This window comes from Anopheles stephensi, chromosome 2 (genome assembly GCF_013141755.1).
Source record: "Anopheles stephensi strain Indian chromosome 2, UCI_ANSTEP_V1.0, whole genome shotgun sequence".
Classification (NCBI taxonomy): Eukaryota; Metazoa; Arthropoda; class Insecta; order Diptera; family Culicidae; genus Anopheles; species Anopheles stephensi.
In genome coordinates, this window is record NC_050202.1 from 88,361,631 (window position 1) to 88,375,864 (window position 14,234).

Below are 14,234 nucleotides of genomic sequence, written 5' to 3' on the forward strand. Positions count from 1 at the left end.
CTTGCAAGGTTTTTATATATTTTCATTGAAACGATTTAGGAAAACGCCTGATCATCATTCCGAACCTCCAACTTGATGCATCGATTCCATGAACCTGCCATGTTCAAAAATGTTGAACAGCACGAACCTGTTAGGTTCATTGGGGAACGCGTATCACTAATGAATACACTTCTCTTATGGTTTGCGAAACACTGGAAACGTGAGAGAAAATAGCGACAATAGCACTGAAATTTCTTCACAAAACTCTGAACAAAATGGGTGTTTAAATTTATTTTCGATTGTTCGTACGATTGTACCGTTTAGTGATGTGCAAACTGAGACAGATTGAGTGCATGACTTAAATCTTAGCAATGCATGACAAGATTTAAATCATCATGAAGAGTTTTTTTCAATTCACTTGTAATTAAACTCTCCATGCCGACTAACCACTCACTCACTGCGTTTTAACTCGCTCAATACGTTTTAATTTACTCACTGCGTTGTAACTAACTCATTTCGTTGTAACTCACTCACTTCATGGTAACTCACTCACCTCGTTTTAACTTACTTTCTATGTTTCACTCACGCGTGAGTTAATTATCGCTTTGATAAATTAAAACACGATGGCAAGATGATTTCAGTAATTTTTAGTATTTGAGATAAAAATAATGTAAAAGCCAGGCTACATGATGTGAGATGCCACAAAGATTTCACTATAACGAGGGGATATGCGAAATCTATACGTCAAAAAGATTTCGTCTCCTCGAGCTGAAATCTCGGGAAGATTTCGCTTCACTCTAGCCATCTCTGTCACTTGTTATGCGTTGCCATTGTTATTTTTCGGCTAAAGAGAGAGATGAAGTGCTCTAAACAGCACGGGTAGAAGAACCGAGATGTTTTTGACGTAAAAATTTCGCCACTTTCCCCCTTTTAATCGAAATCTTTTTGGCATCTCGCATCATGTAGCTTGGCTTAAATGCAATATCAAACTCACGAGTAGTGTTTTTTAAAGAAGAGAGGGCAACTCTCACTAACATGTGAGATGTGAGGCCTCCCGGTAGCTCTCGAGATCACTACCCAACACTGCTCACGAGTGAGTTAAATCGTACTGAGTGAGTTATAACGTACTGAGTGAGTTAAAATGAAGTGAGTGAGAGGTTAGTCGGCACGGAGTGTTAAATTATTTCTCGAGATTTAATTCTTAAGGAGTGAGTAAAAGATTTAACTCACTATTATAACTCATTCACCCTGATTTAATTCACGGTAAGGAGTGATTATTCCCATCACTACATTGTAGTTACTGCTTTGTTTCGTTTAGCAACGGTTCCGGAACCTGAGACTTTTAAAAGCTGCATAAATACGATCCACCCAATGGAAATTTTATTTTCTTTGTTTTGTTTGGGTTTTGGATTGTCTTGTAACAAACGCTCATCTATATTAGGCTTTAGGGTTGCCCTCTAGCCTAGAGTAACGTGTCAATTGGATCGGCAGATCTGTGGGCGGCTTGGATTGTCCTAGCAATAGACTGTCAGCACTATTTGGCAAATTCTTTCAGTGTCAGGTAGATTCGAACAATGGCTATGTATGCGTATCAGGATAGTCACAGACTTACTTGTGAGCATGGAGCATGCGCACTCTACACCGGGTACTGTTTAACTCTTGCTTCTTCTTCCTCCAGGCTTCGCCACCTGCGTAGTCATAGCAGCCATATAGTGTCTAACTAGACGGCAGGACCAGGGTTCATTGGACCAGGATACAGGGGTTTTCAGTTGATAAGGCAATAGTTTCCATTTTTATGGACTTTGAACTTTGTGCCGCGCTTGATTACGAACCCGTTGCCAGAATCGCCCGTGCACACCATCACCGCACTGGGCCATGTCTAAACACACACTATTTATATCGAAACTCCGAAGAAGAGCTCCACTTGGTAAACTTGGTGGAACTTGGTGGTGTTTCCACTAGTAGCTAGCTCCTCGAACTTTAGGCATTTGACGCTTTCTGCTATGCGGCCAGAGATGCGGCCTGATGCTTTCTCTTGTGAATTTCCATACCAGCAAATCCGGACATAGCATGCCGGGAAAATCCGCTCCTGGCTAGATCTCATCCGTCTCCGATTCGAATGTCTGGCAGTTTGTTTGGCGACTCTCTCTCTCTCTCTCTCATTATCTCCCTCTCTTCTCTCTCTGGCGAATTTTCATACATAACAATTCTCTCACGATCGTACGGGGAGAGAGATACAGTGACCGGCAAAATAAAGTGCCTACTCCTTATTTTTTCATTTTCTCTCACTTTTGGTGTTTGAAATTCTGATTTTCTGATCCGAGCTTTTTTTGTCTATGGAATATTTTTCCGACGTTTTTCAAGCAATAACTCAATGTGATTCTCGATGTGATAGGTATTTGCACCATTATACTAAAAAGAGTTGGAGGTATACGTGCTAATGAAGAGATAAATTGCTGAATTCTTCAAACTGAATGAGCGATCCAATAGGAAGTCCTGAGACGCATTGACACATCTCACAAGCTCAAGCGCACGCTTTATCAAATTTGATACTTTATCTTCCGACCGGAACACATGCTTGGTTGTTTGTATCTTTGTAAACTAAATCGACTGCCACCATATGCACTGCAAGCGAAGGAGTTACTCGATAGATGGTTCTCAATTTATTAAAGTTTGGTTTACGTTACGTTTACTTTGTTTCGACTCCCATGACGGGCGCCGAACGATAGACTTAGATCGCTAAATAAATACATTTTACGATCTACGCACTACACACTGTATCGTTTATTTTCTTGGTTTTGTTGACTTGGGTTGTCCTGGAATAAACGCTTAGCTAACGCGTTTCATCACTACACTTGGTTTCGGTTGCCCACCAGTCTAGGGCAATCTTGCAAACAGATCGGAAGACCCGTGGGCATGAGTCATCTTGGACTATGCTCTACCAAGATCCATCTCCGCTGGGCAGATCCTTGCAGCCATCAGGGGAACTCGACAGAATGGCCGTGTGTGCGTGTCAGGATAGTCACAGACTTACTTGCTAGCTTGAAGCATGCGCAGGCTACACCGGACACCGTTCATTATCCTACGCTCCTTTAATCACTTTCCGCAACCAGTACCGGAGTGGTGCTACGTCCGTGTACACCACGTACTTATTACGCGCGCAGGTCAGAGTATTCGGGTCAAACTGTCCGACAGACACTACACCCCGAAGGTAGTACTTTGTGCCGCGCTTGATTACGAGCCCGCTGCCAGAATCGCCCGTGCACGGTACCGAACCGTGCCCATCGGCACAGAACAAACGCGACGAACCGGCAATCACCTTTTCCAGGTTACGCGAGCAGGACCGTCGGTCGACCACCGTAGCCGTGACGTAGCTCGGATACTTGGCTTCGCCGCTCTCGGTAACACCCCAGCCGGACACATAACCCTTTACGCCCACAATCTGCTCCAGGTTGTCGATTTCGGTCCACAGACAGATGGGCCGGACGAGATTGTTGTAGATGATCGGCTGGTCAACCTTCATCACGGCAATGTCCGAATCTGCCAGGCCCGTGTCCTCAAAGTAGTACTCGTCGTGTATCACGATTCTCACTACCTTACGTTCCTGCAGATCGGCATCGAAGAAGTTGTCGATGTTGTACATGCCCGGCACGGTCGACAAATCGTTCGGGTTACGCTCCGCTCCGTACGTATCGTACATGCAATGGGCAGCCGTCACCAGGTGCAACGTGGTAATGATTGTGCTGCCGCAAATGTACTTCGGTTTGGATGCGGCAATATCGAAGATCGGTGACGCCCACGGGAACTGTCCTTTCGGCGATCGTATGCCGTTAATCGAGAGACGGTTGAAGACTTGGGCCGGTTTGCCACATCCACTCAAACAGAGATAAGGAAAGAATAAATTTGCATGAAAAAATAGAACACAAAATGCCGGGTTTTTGGTGCTTATAAGCCAATTTTTTTTGCTAAACTTACATGTCCTCTTCCTCTGCACTGTAGTTCGGTTGCACCGGCTGCGGTCTTTGCGTTATCACCGGCTGCGGTCTTACCACCGGCTGCGTCACAACCGGCTGAGGTCTTTGCGTTATGATTTGCGGTGCCGGAGTCTGCACCGGCCGATAGATGGGAATTTGCGGTGCCGGCGTCTGTGGCGGTTGGTACTGTAAGACGTTGACGTTGTTGACGTTGTTGACGTTGTTGCCATTACCACCGTTCGCCAACGGTTGCATCTGCGTGAAGAGCGTGTGCTCCAGGTTGATGGTGGTCACAACCTGTCCGGTCGCTTTCTGACCGGTACAGATCGTTTGACCGTTCACGCTAATTGCCAGCACGCTCGGGATCACATTTTTGAACGGGAAATTAACGCGATACTGTGCCGGCAGGTTGCTGTAGATGTCGCGGAACGTTTGCTCCCTCGATTTCACTAGTGTGATCGATCCGACGTTGTTCTGCAAACGAAAACAATGTGGTAAAAATTGTGAGATTTACGATAAAGCCCTAGTGTTCGATTCCGTGTTAACGGCATATAAATGTGTCTCTGTAATCCGCTGGCAGGTTCGTAGTAAATTAGTACGCGCAGATGAGGCCAGCAGACGAAGAACATCAGCTCGAAAAGCTTTTGCTAACCAAACCCTCCCCAAAACTGGTTTCTCCCTCTTTCGGTATAAAACAAAAGAGTGGCAACAAAAACTGCGTAAAACCATGTCGTTTGGATTTACCGGCTGTTGAGACTGCGGCCTGTCATCGTCGACGCTCAGCTCAAAATTTCATTCGAATACCGTTGCTCCACGCGCACTGAGACTCCCATCAAGGGAATCCCATCTTATCTACAAACGTCCAGCCACCGTCCAGTGCTAGTCATGATTGATAGAATATACAACACACAGGCCACAGGCTTGGAGTGACTGGCCGGAATTTCGAAACATTTGCTTTCACTCACGTACAATTCATTGCGGGAAGGAATTTCTAGTCACAGAAACACATCCACGGATGAGGATGAAGGAATCTTGAGGCAGACCTCTCCTTTTGGAAACAAAAATATAGAGCTTACATGGAGCTATAAATGTGCTTGCAGTGCCTATCGGTGTCGAGGTCGGTTGTTTTTTGGGGTCTTCCAAATGTCAAGTGTGTCCTCTCTGCGAAAATCTATATTTAGTTTTCCGCGAGCCGTGTAGGATCGATCCGATGGCACAAGGCTAGAGAAGCGACACTGGAAAAAATACGTAATGTTTTAGACCTTTGCGAACTTAAAACCGGTTTGTATAAACATTCCTGAATTTCAAAACTGAATATTTAGGAAGTGTCAGGGTTTGAAACCTCCACAAACCACCGATTCCACTCATTTATACCACATTGAATTAATGAAGCACGCGTGGCTCGTAGCAGAATTCTAATCAATGTTGGACAATACGTTGTTTGTGGTTGCGGACAATAATCTAATTTTTCACAATTTTTTTGTATCTTTCACAGAAAAATCGCGGCTAGGCGATATTGCGTTATTGGTTTCACCTTCGCACGAATCCCTAAATGTCAGCCAACGTTTCTACTGTTCGAAACATTTCGTTGGCCCAGGCAATGTCCCAGATACGGTAGTCAAAATTGGACATATTTGAATATCGCATTACAGAAGCGCATCCAAAAACGACCCTGAACCGTCTGTATCGGACGACCAGTTCTGGTCGTGACACATAGGGCACCGGTGGTGCTTCTTGGCCGAATTAGCCACAAATTTCGCGAAACTGTCTCGAAGTGAGGGGGGGGGGGGGGGAGGGTGTAACATTTCTGGTTTCGGGTTCGAAAATCGTGTGTGACTTACCTGCGGTACGGCGATACCGATCGAAAGATCGACGTTCAACTTGACCAGTTGACCGATGCGCAGACCCTGCAGCTGGACGTAGCCAAACACCTGGTTAGAGCTCGGATCGAGCCGGTACGAGAACACGTTCGGGCACGGTGACCGCAGATACTGACCCTCGACCGGGCTGTGCGCTACCGGACCGAGCAGCACCAGCAGACAGACGCACGTTCGCAGCAGCAAGCTAAACGCCGGATATCGCGTCGAACTTTTGGCGTTTATTCGTACCGTCAACATGATGTGTGCACTGCAGTAGCTGCTCTTGAGGGGGGGAGGTAACTGTACGCGCGACAACAGGGGCGTCGCTGCCCCACACACACTATACTCCGCTAGCGGGGGGGAGAAACGAATTACGATACGCGTAGGACACTTCTGACCTAAACTTCGCTGCTCATACTTCCTTCCTTCACAACCTGTCTACCGTCGGCGGTGATCTAGCCGTGCACACTATCACCGCACTGTGCCGTGTCCAAATGCACACTATTTCCAAACGAAACTCCGAAGCGGCGCTCCACTCCCCGATAGGATAACTTCAACACCGGAACAGGTTTCACCAGACCGCGATAGAATTCGAATCCGTTCTACCACCGAACGATGCGTAAGTATGTGGGGAATCCGTGGGGCACTACTGCTGTGCTAGTGTTGTTGCGACTTCCCAAATGCTTCCTTATCGGATGCTGCGATGAGCACCCAGAGATGATTCTCTCCGGCCAACTGCGACTGCTCCTGTGTGAACGCGAGGAGATTAAGCACAGCGAGAGAGCACAACAATCAACAGGTGCCTGCGTGTGTGCGTGTGTGGTGTAAAGCAACCTCCTAATGCGTCCCGCACACTCCCTCCTATTGATAACCCAGCCGAGGGTTGCCAGTCAGTAAGGAACACGGTCCGTTTGTGCGCGCACGCTACGTCTTGAACGATCCGTTCGGTTGAAGCTGTTGATACACACTGATTTGACGGGTGACGCCTCGGTGCCTCGCGCTGGCGGTGATGAACGCCGGTCGGGGTGAACTGACAGCTGAGCGGCACCTGAGGGCTAGGTGCAGGGCAGGGCGATTGGGTTGGATGGGATGGGGATTTCAAGTGCCATCAAGCGCCACCGGTTTATTGTTCAGTACTAATACCACCGCAGCTACTACCGGTTGGCCGAGGTCGGGCTTTTCATCGATCCCGCTCCGTGCGTACGCGTGTGCGTGTGTGCGCATGTGTATGTGTCACGCATATCACTGTTCGGGATGCAGCACGATCGTTGCGGACATCATCATCATCTCGGCAGTTTTCACGAACGGGTACTCGATCCCCATGCATCTTGCCTGCCAGGCAACAGATCTCTATCTTTTACTTGTATGTGCGAGAGTGTGTGTATTTCGCTCTTTCCATGCCATCATCTATCTTGAGTGACGCGTCGCGGGGAATTACCCGTATATTGGGTCTGTCCCCTAGTGTCGCCATGGTTTCGTTCGTGTACGTGAAGAAGCCGGGTAGGAGCTTCAGCATCGCTGCTGACCGGCCCCTAAAAGCGTGCAGGATAAGCATTTCATTAATGAACTACCTTGGTGGGGAATTCCACCACCTGCCTTTTTTGTTTTGATTGGCTTCCGTTGTTGTAGCAAAAAGGGTGTGAGAACGCCCTCAATATCATCATGTCCCTGCCGAGTGTTGGTATGCTGATGTACCTGGAGTAGGGCCAGAACACCTCAGCAAAGCATATGTGCACCTGTTGCAGTAAAGGACATTGGTAAGAAGTGCCTCGATTGCCTATTACCTAAGCAGTATGTGAAGCAAGCTGAAACTATTCGTGCGATTACATCCGAATGCATCTGATGATCGCACCAACAACTCCAACGAAACTCTAATATTCAAAGCTGCTCCAGCATATAATTAGAGGCAACCACGAGGGAGATACTATCGCTCCTAGTTCGAAATCGCTATAAAATTCTCACACTGGACCGTTTTGTTGTTGTTAGGTGCAGTGCAATGCATGAGATGCAATTCGTGTGTATTTGTTTTCAATAACATACATGTGATCTTTGTGTAAAGCTCTTTTGAATGATTACGTTTGCAATACCGATGTTGGCGGACAATTTTATTAATTAAGCTATATTCATCCTCACGATGCTGTGGCGATACTGTTCAGCCAACAACCAAGAAGACATTTACATCTTATTTGTCTTTCTGATTATTACGAACAACCCAACACACACGCACACACAGACAGACTAAAGTCCGGTTTGAGAAAAGTTAAATATACAAAAAGGTGAAGAAAACCTTGGAGATTCGCGTCACGCTATTACGCCATTTTGAATTTATCAGTTTTTCGATGTGATCCAATCCATATTATCCAGCTCCTCCAGCTGTGGACGATAATCGTTGCGCAATCGTACCGATCGCACCTTGATCGTGTTTTGCAGCGTCCGCGAACAAGAACGAAAGGTCAGGGAAAAGTTGGGGTTCATGTTACATTCTTATACATTTATTAGACACGTTAGCAATATCTTTTATTTGGTAACTAGATTCGTTGAAGCTGCCGTTGCAGCTGCTTAAGATTGGATGCGTGGATGCTATCCGCCCTGTATGAAGATGTGTTTAAAGTAGTCTAGAATCCCGTGGCTGATCGTGTGTGATTGTACGGGCCATGGGTTTGATGAAGACTGGTCCTTCGAATTGCCCACACGCTAGACTTAGAATCGAACCCATAATGCACCAAGATCACCTCGCAATCCAGACCTCGCTACGCTGCCGAGTTGTCGCGTATAACATCACTAACCGTGACGCCATTGCTGAACTCGTTCGCACGCTTATTGTACGTCACCACCTTAACCGCCCGATCGTGTTGCCACTTGCGGAACAACCACCAGCCACCGTACGCCACGGCCACACACAGCACGCAAGCAAAGATGGCCACCAGAAACGCTAGCATCCCGAGCAATCGGTCCACATCCCGTTCAAGGACGCGCAGTTCCTCGTCCTGCTGCTGCTGGTGCAGGACCGTTTGATTGTACTGTCCCCGGATGGTGGAGAACAGTGCGTACATGAAGTAGATCGTGTTGCGCCCGAGATTACGCAGCACGGTCATGTCCCGCTTGACGTGGTTCATCGTGTACTGCGGCTCGAACGTATCCGTAACGTAGGAATCGGTCACGTGCGTACCGTTGATGTAGCAATCACGCGGATCGCTCGTCGAGCGGATGTGCGTGCGGTTAAGGTACGCGTTCAGCTGATCGTAGTAGGTACAGTTCCAGCGGTTGAACGAGAGCGAGACTAGCTCGAGATAGGGGAACTCTTGGCCCAACCGCTCGTAATTGATCAGCTCCCGGAGATAGTTGAAGTTTAGGCTCAGATACTGCAGCGACCGCATCCGAGACAGATCGCTCACGTTCAGACGCACAAAGTTGTTCTGCGAAAGATCCAGGTTCAGGATAGACTCCGATGCCAGCAGTCCCTGGATGTTGTTCTCGCTGAGGCTACAGTTCTGCAGCCGTAACGTAACCAGGCTCGGAATGTTGCGGATCGAGTACTTGAGGTTGTAATCGAACTTGGACACATTGTTGGACGACAGGTCCAGATACTCGAGCTGGTTCATCTCGTGCAGGCCGACGATGTTGTCCAGATTGTTGTGGGACAGATCGATGTGTTCGGCCCGGCTAAACTTGAACAGGTCCGCGTCGTATATGTTGTTGTGCTGAATTTGCAGCGCCCGCACATTGAACGACTTGTTAACCGTGAGCGTCTCGATGTGGTTGTTGTCGATCTTCAGCAGTGCGATCTCCTTCGTCTCGATGTACGGCATCCGGCGGAAGTTGTTGTCCGACAGGTCCAGCTCGTAGATCTCGTCCACCATCGTGATCGGGTCGAACAGCACCGTGGGCAAAAAGGCCAGCTGATTGTGATCCAGCAGCACCGACGACAGATGATCGTTGAAGTGAAATTGGTTCTGCGCCAGTGTGATCAAACAGTTCTCCCGCAGGCTCAGCGACTCGAGCGCGTACAGCCGATCGAACGCTTGGCGTTCGAGGGTGTGGATCAGGTTAAAGGACAGATCCAGCTCGACCAGCCGTATCAACGAACCGAAGGTAAGGTTGTTGATCGAGTGCAGCCGATTGTTGGACAGGTTGAGCGTTTCCAGCGAGTAGAACTTCAGGAAGGTGAGCTCGTTCAGTTCCTCGAAATTGTTGAACGCAAGATTGAGATCAAATATCTCGTACCCTTCGCCGACGAAGCTGCTCAAATGCCAGTGGACCTCTTTGAAGCCCTGCCTCGAGAGGTCCACCTCCGTTTCGTTGTTGCGCAGGTTGAGCGTGTCCTCCGTCAGGTAGCCGTCCCAGTTCGGCGAATGGCGGAACTCCTCCATCAGCGTTCGGTGTCGATCACGTTTCATGCTGACACACTCATCGCCCCGTGATGGATCGACCGACAGCAGCAGCAGCCAGATAATCGTCACGCACAGGCTGGCCATTGTGAATCTGCAAAACGAAAAGAGAGTAGGACGGTTTAACAAAACAGGAAAACGGTGAACGCTGCATTCGAACGCGAATGCCTATCACAAAGGTAGAAAAGCGAGCAAAACTGTCGGAACGATGTGCAATTTTGTTCATTATCAAGCAAAGAACGTGCCGGTAAACCGTTTGGCAAACTACCGGGTACGTTGTTGATTCTTTTACACAGAATCGGCCCTAGCTTTTGTGATAGAATGTATATGGCAGTTTGTGTGCTTCTATGCAAAATCTTTGCGTTGAAAGCTCCCCATGACGTCGTCTCAACGATCGATCATCACGTAATTATTACACGAATATTATTTGACCGCATCGCGTCGCCGGTGGAAGAGATCTAGGACTTTCTGTTACATCCATCAGAAAAGCAAGCCTACCGAAGAGCCTTCATTTCAGCCTTCTAAGGTTACACGTTCAGCAGAAAACGAATGGGGATCCCCATTTGCATAAGGGGGATGCATTGTGATGAGATCCATCTAATGCTGAGTACATTCGCGTACAAAACAACGTCAGAATGGAACAGCTTTTGAGAGAGAATGTATCACGTTTTCTGTGGAATTGAATTGATCAATTAATCATTACCTCAATTAATCAAAAAATCCATTAGAAGCCTCTAAAACCAACCGACAAGAGCGAATTTGCTGACATTGAATGATAGAAAAACGAAAGACTTCACTATCAGCAAACAATAAGCGACGAACCTTTAAAAAATCAAGTACAATATTCTACTTTCACTTTTTACGAATTTGATTCCGTTTTTCTTCGCTTTCTCTCATTCAAAGTTCACACAAAAGTGTTGAATTGAGCGTGAACTAAAATTGCTCTTTCATTCCACCTTAATATGTCGAACAATATAAGCCAAACCTCGCCAATCGGCTCATTCCCGGCTTTATCAGCACGGGGAATAAAATTACCGCCAATTAAACCGACTGGACAAGATGTGCATACTAATGGTATTATAACACGGTGCCGTAATACACGTCAGCGTCAAAAGGGTCGCCATATCGACGGACCGCGCTCCGCCCTGTTCCGATCCACGCGACCTTGATTAACCACAACGATGGGGTGGGATGGAGCGCACTGGATGTGGATGGAGAGGACACAGCGCGGATGGTATAAAAATTCTAATGATGCGACTGCGTTTGTTTTTGTTTTATCGTAGCTTTAGGGTTCTTTCCGGTCGAGCCGTGTGCGATCGAAATATGGTACGAAAAGCGAAAGGTCTAGCAGGGATCTAGCATTATGAGTAGGTCTAGGTGACTGGTGTACTGTGGTGTACTAGGAATGGTATGCCCTGATCGATAAGGCGATGCATTCCGCTCGGCGTCAGTTACGACGAAGAACAAAAGCTGGACATACTGTGCATGCCGCATGGTTAACTGGGCCTGGCCTGTGTCTATAGGTATATCGTGCCGTACGTGATGCAGCTGTTTGCCGAAGCTGGTCGTCTGTCGACGATAAGGCGGATGCCTCAGGGTTTAGTCAAATGGATGGTCCGCATTGCTTGTAAACAGAGACAATCTTGCAACACCGCCAGCCCTCGAAGCTGTTCTACCTTTGTTGTACGGAGCTAGAACAGGCAGGCACATTGTAGCATGGGATTTACATTAAGGGAAAGTTTCTCCAATCGAATCAGTTGAATCAGTTAGCGAACCCGGCAATGATTCATCGTAATTATATTTCTGTATCACATCGCAACCGCTCATGCATGAACTTCCAATTGAAAATACCCCGTGAGACGCGAAAAAGAATTTATTTAGGTATAATATTGCGTAAACACACCCTCAGACCCAATCACGCTAAGAGCTACCAGAGGCGTGTTTTGCCTTTCGAAGCTGCTGTTTGTGTTTGTTTGCGTCGTTTGTTTGCTTCGCTCTTCGGAAGATGAATGTCAATGACAATCGACAAGTTCACAGTAGGCTATTATTGGGTGATCTTCAAAGGTTCAAGAGCGTACCGTCTGCGATAACCAGATTTAGTAAGTATTTGAGGCGTGCTTTGGTGCTGTTGCGTGCTAAGCGGATCAATAAAGAGAGTAAATTAAATCGATCGTACCTTGCTGTTGAAGCCATTATTTCTGTCGTTCTGTCGTTGTGGGTTGCCGCCACTGTAGACGACCGAAAGTGACTGTCACTGCTAGGTGGATGACTGGCGCAGCTTTCTCTTCGCTACCTTCACTACGCACGTGCTGGATGAAACTATCAGTCACCGGCCGCAAGCACTTGTTTCCTGTTTTTGTGCCGTCTATGTCTGACTGCAGTCCACAGCAATAATGATGTGGCCACACAGCGTATTGTCACCAGCTGTCAGATTGCGAGACCGATCATTCTACGCCACCTTTTACTGAAACCTAACACAACTTGCTACTGCCACAGCACACGGGATGAGGGTTCGTCGCTAAGCTCTATTACTGATCACTAATTACTATGAGCACCTTAGAATCGATCGTTGCGTTGGGACTAGAGGTTGGAAATTTTTTGCTTCGGCTGTAAGTTTCGGATTCGCTCACTTTGTGCGGATCACTTCGCGGGCGATCGGTGAGAACTTCACACGGAACGTGCCCTGACGCTGGATGCATCCACTGCACGCAACAATCGATAAACATCAGCAATGGTGCGAATCACGGTGTACTCACTGTTGCACACACGCTCGACAAGACGCACGATCGAAGCACTTGCATATCGGACGTTCGTTTGCTGCACTACACCACTGCACTGGCCCGGTGGGATGTGGCCGGGTTGCTTCAAATTTTCCACTGCGTCGGCTGGCGATGCCCGGAACAGGTGTGCAGTGGGCAACGGTTGAGCGCGTACTGATCGTAACGGATCGATCGCGGTGGGGATGTTATAATAGAACATCGAAACTGTCCGACACACGCGACGCACAACCCCTTTGGGACGATGCGCAGTGGCGTTGTGGGCCCCTGCTCGAGGTTTGTTGATGATACACGGGTATCGTAAACACACGTCGGCTGTTGATGGTGTGCGTACCGAGGTACTAAGAATCACGTATACATTAATGAGCGTTTGTAGTGTAATCGGCAGGTCGGGGATTCGAGGGTGCATCGGTCGGTCAAACTGCTTCACCAGGTGGTAGGTATCTAGGGAGGGATTAGTTAACCAGGAAGATAGGAAACAGCTCAAACATACTCACATTCAGTACGAACTGGGACAACAGTGTGTAGTGCAGCTGGTAGTATTACCGTCAACGTTATCCTGAGCCACCGGATGGGACCCTGGGCTGTAGATTGGTTTCGCGTAGAACAGAGGAAAAAAACACCCGCCGGGTTGCCCACACAGGGGTGTTTGGAACGTTTGAACATCGAACCCAACGGTGGCAGCGTACGTGATGCGATGAGCTTTTTGTCGATGTCGCGCTATGGCACGCGAAATTGATAACGCCACCAGCGATGGAGTGGAGTCACGGCTAGCACGGGCAGCATTAGACCGGGCTTACCTATTTTTATTTTTATTTTAATGTTGGCGCCTGGTTTTAGACAATACAAAGAAACAAGCTGGCCGCGAGTTTGTGTAACGCTAACATTTAGTGGCAAATTTTTAAAAAGGAAACAATTTTAATTTGCCGATGTCAACCCTTTGATAGTACTAATAAAGTGTTTCGAGCCGCCCGTGTGGCATTTGCTTGATTATCTTCGTGGAACATGAGTATGGGTGTGCTGAAATAGTACTAATCGCTTTATAATGTTATTTCGGATCAGATAAAATATTTGTTTGCTTTGGTCGTACCACCCAGTCCAGTCTGTGGTAGGTTTCTTACTCCCTTAGTTGTGGCACGGTTGTTAGCTGGAAGCGATTTTCATCAGCACGTGTTTATAATTGTAATTCCAACTGACACAGTTTTTGATTACCATAGTATCGAGTGCTCAGATACATAATGCCACTATTTCTAGAGC

The 14,234-nt window shown here is 47.6% G+C and overlaps 2 protein-coding genes across 2 annotated transcripts; both read right to left on the bottom strand.

The window, feature by feature from the left end:
• Positions 1-2,619: 2,619 nt before the first annotated feature.
• Positions 2,620-6,922, bottom strand: LOC118505122 (serine protease gd-like). Its single transcript, XM_036040436.1, has 3 exons — positions 5,795-6,922; positions 3,955-4,427; positions 2,620-3,851 (listed from the first exon to the last, which is right to left on the bottom strand). Exons 1-3 carry the CDS (start codon positions 6,068-6,070, stop codon positions 3,062-3,064), a joined length of 1,539 nt encoding a protein of 512 aa, XP_035896329.1. The 5' UTR covers positions 6,071-6,922; the 3' UTR covers positions 2,620-3,061.
• A 952-nt stretch (positions 6,923-7,874) lies between these two features.
• LOC118505121 (toll-like receptor 7) lies at positions 7,875-13,588 on the bottom strand. Its single transcript, XM_036040435.1, has 3 exons — positions 13,475-13,588; positions 12,377-13,398; positions 7,875-10,294 (listed from the first exon to the last, which is right to left on the bottom strand). The coding sequence occupies exons 2-3, from the start codon at positions 12,391-12,393 to the stop codon at positions 8,563-8,565; spliced, it is 1,749 nt and encodes a 582-aa protein (XP_035896328.1). The 5' UTR covers positions 12,394-13,398; positions 13,475-13,588; the 3' UTR covers positions 7,875-8,562.
• Between the last annotated feature and the right edge of the window lie 646 nt (positions 13,589-14,234).

Bases quoted from the DNA above. Each gene is read 5' to 3' on its own strand.
- LOC118505122 (XM_036040436.1), bottom strand. From the start codon at position 6,070: ATGTTGACGGTACGAATAAACGCCAAAAGTTCGACGCGATATCCGGCG. The intron at 4,428-5,794 runs GTAAGTCACACA...TTTCGTTTGCAG, and splicing joins TCGGTATCGCCGTACCGCAG to AACAACGTCGGATCGATCAC. The intron at 3,852-3,954 runs GTAAGTTTAGCA...CTGTTTGAGTGG, and splicing joins AGTGCAGAGGAAGAGGACAT to ATGTGGCAAACCGGCCCAAG.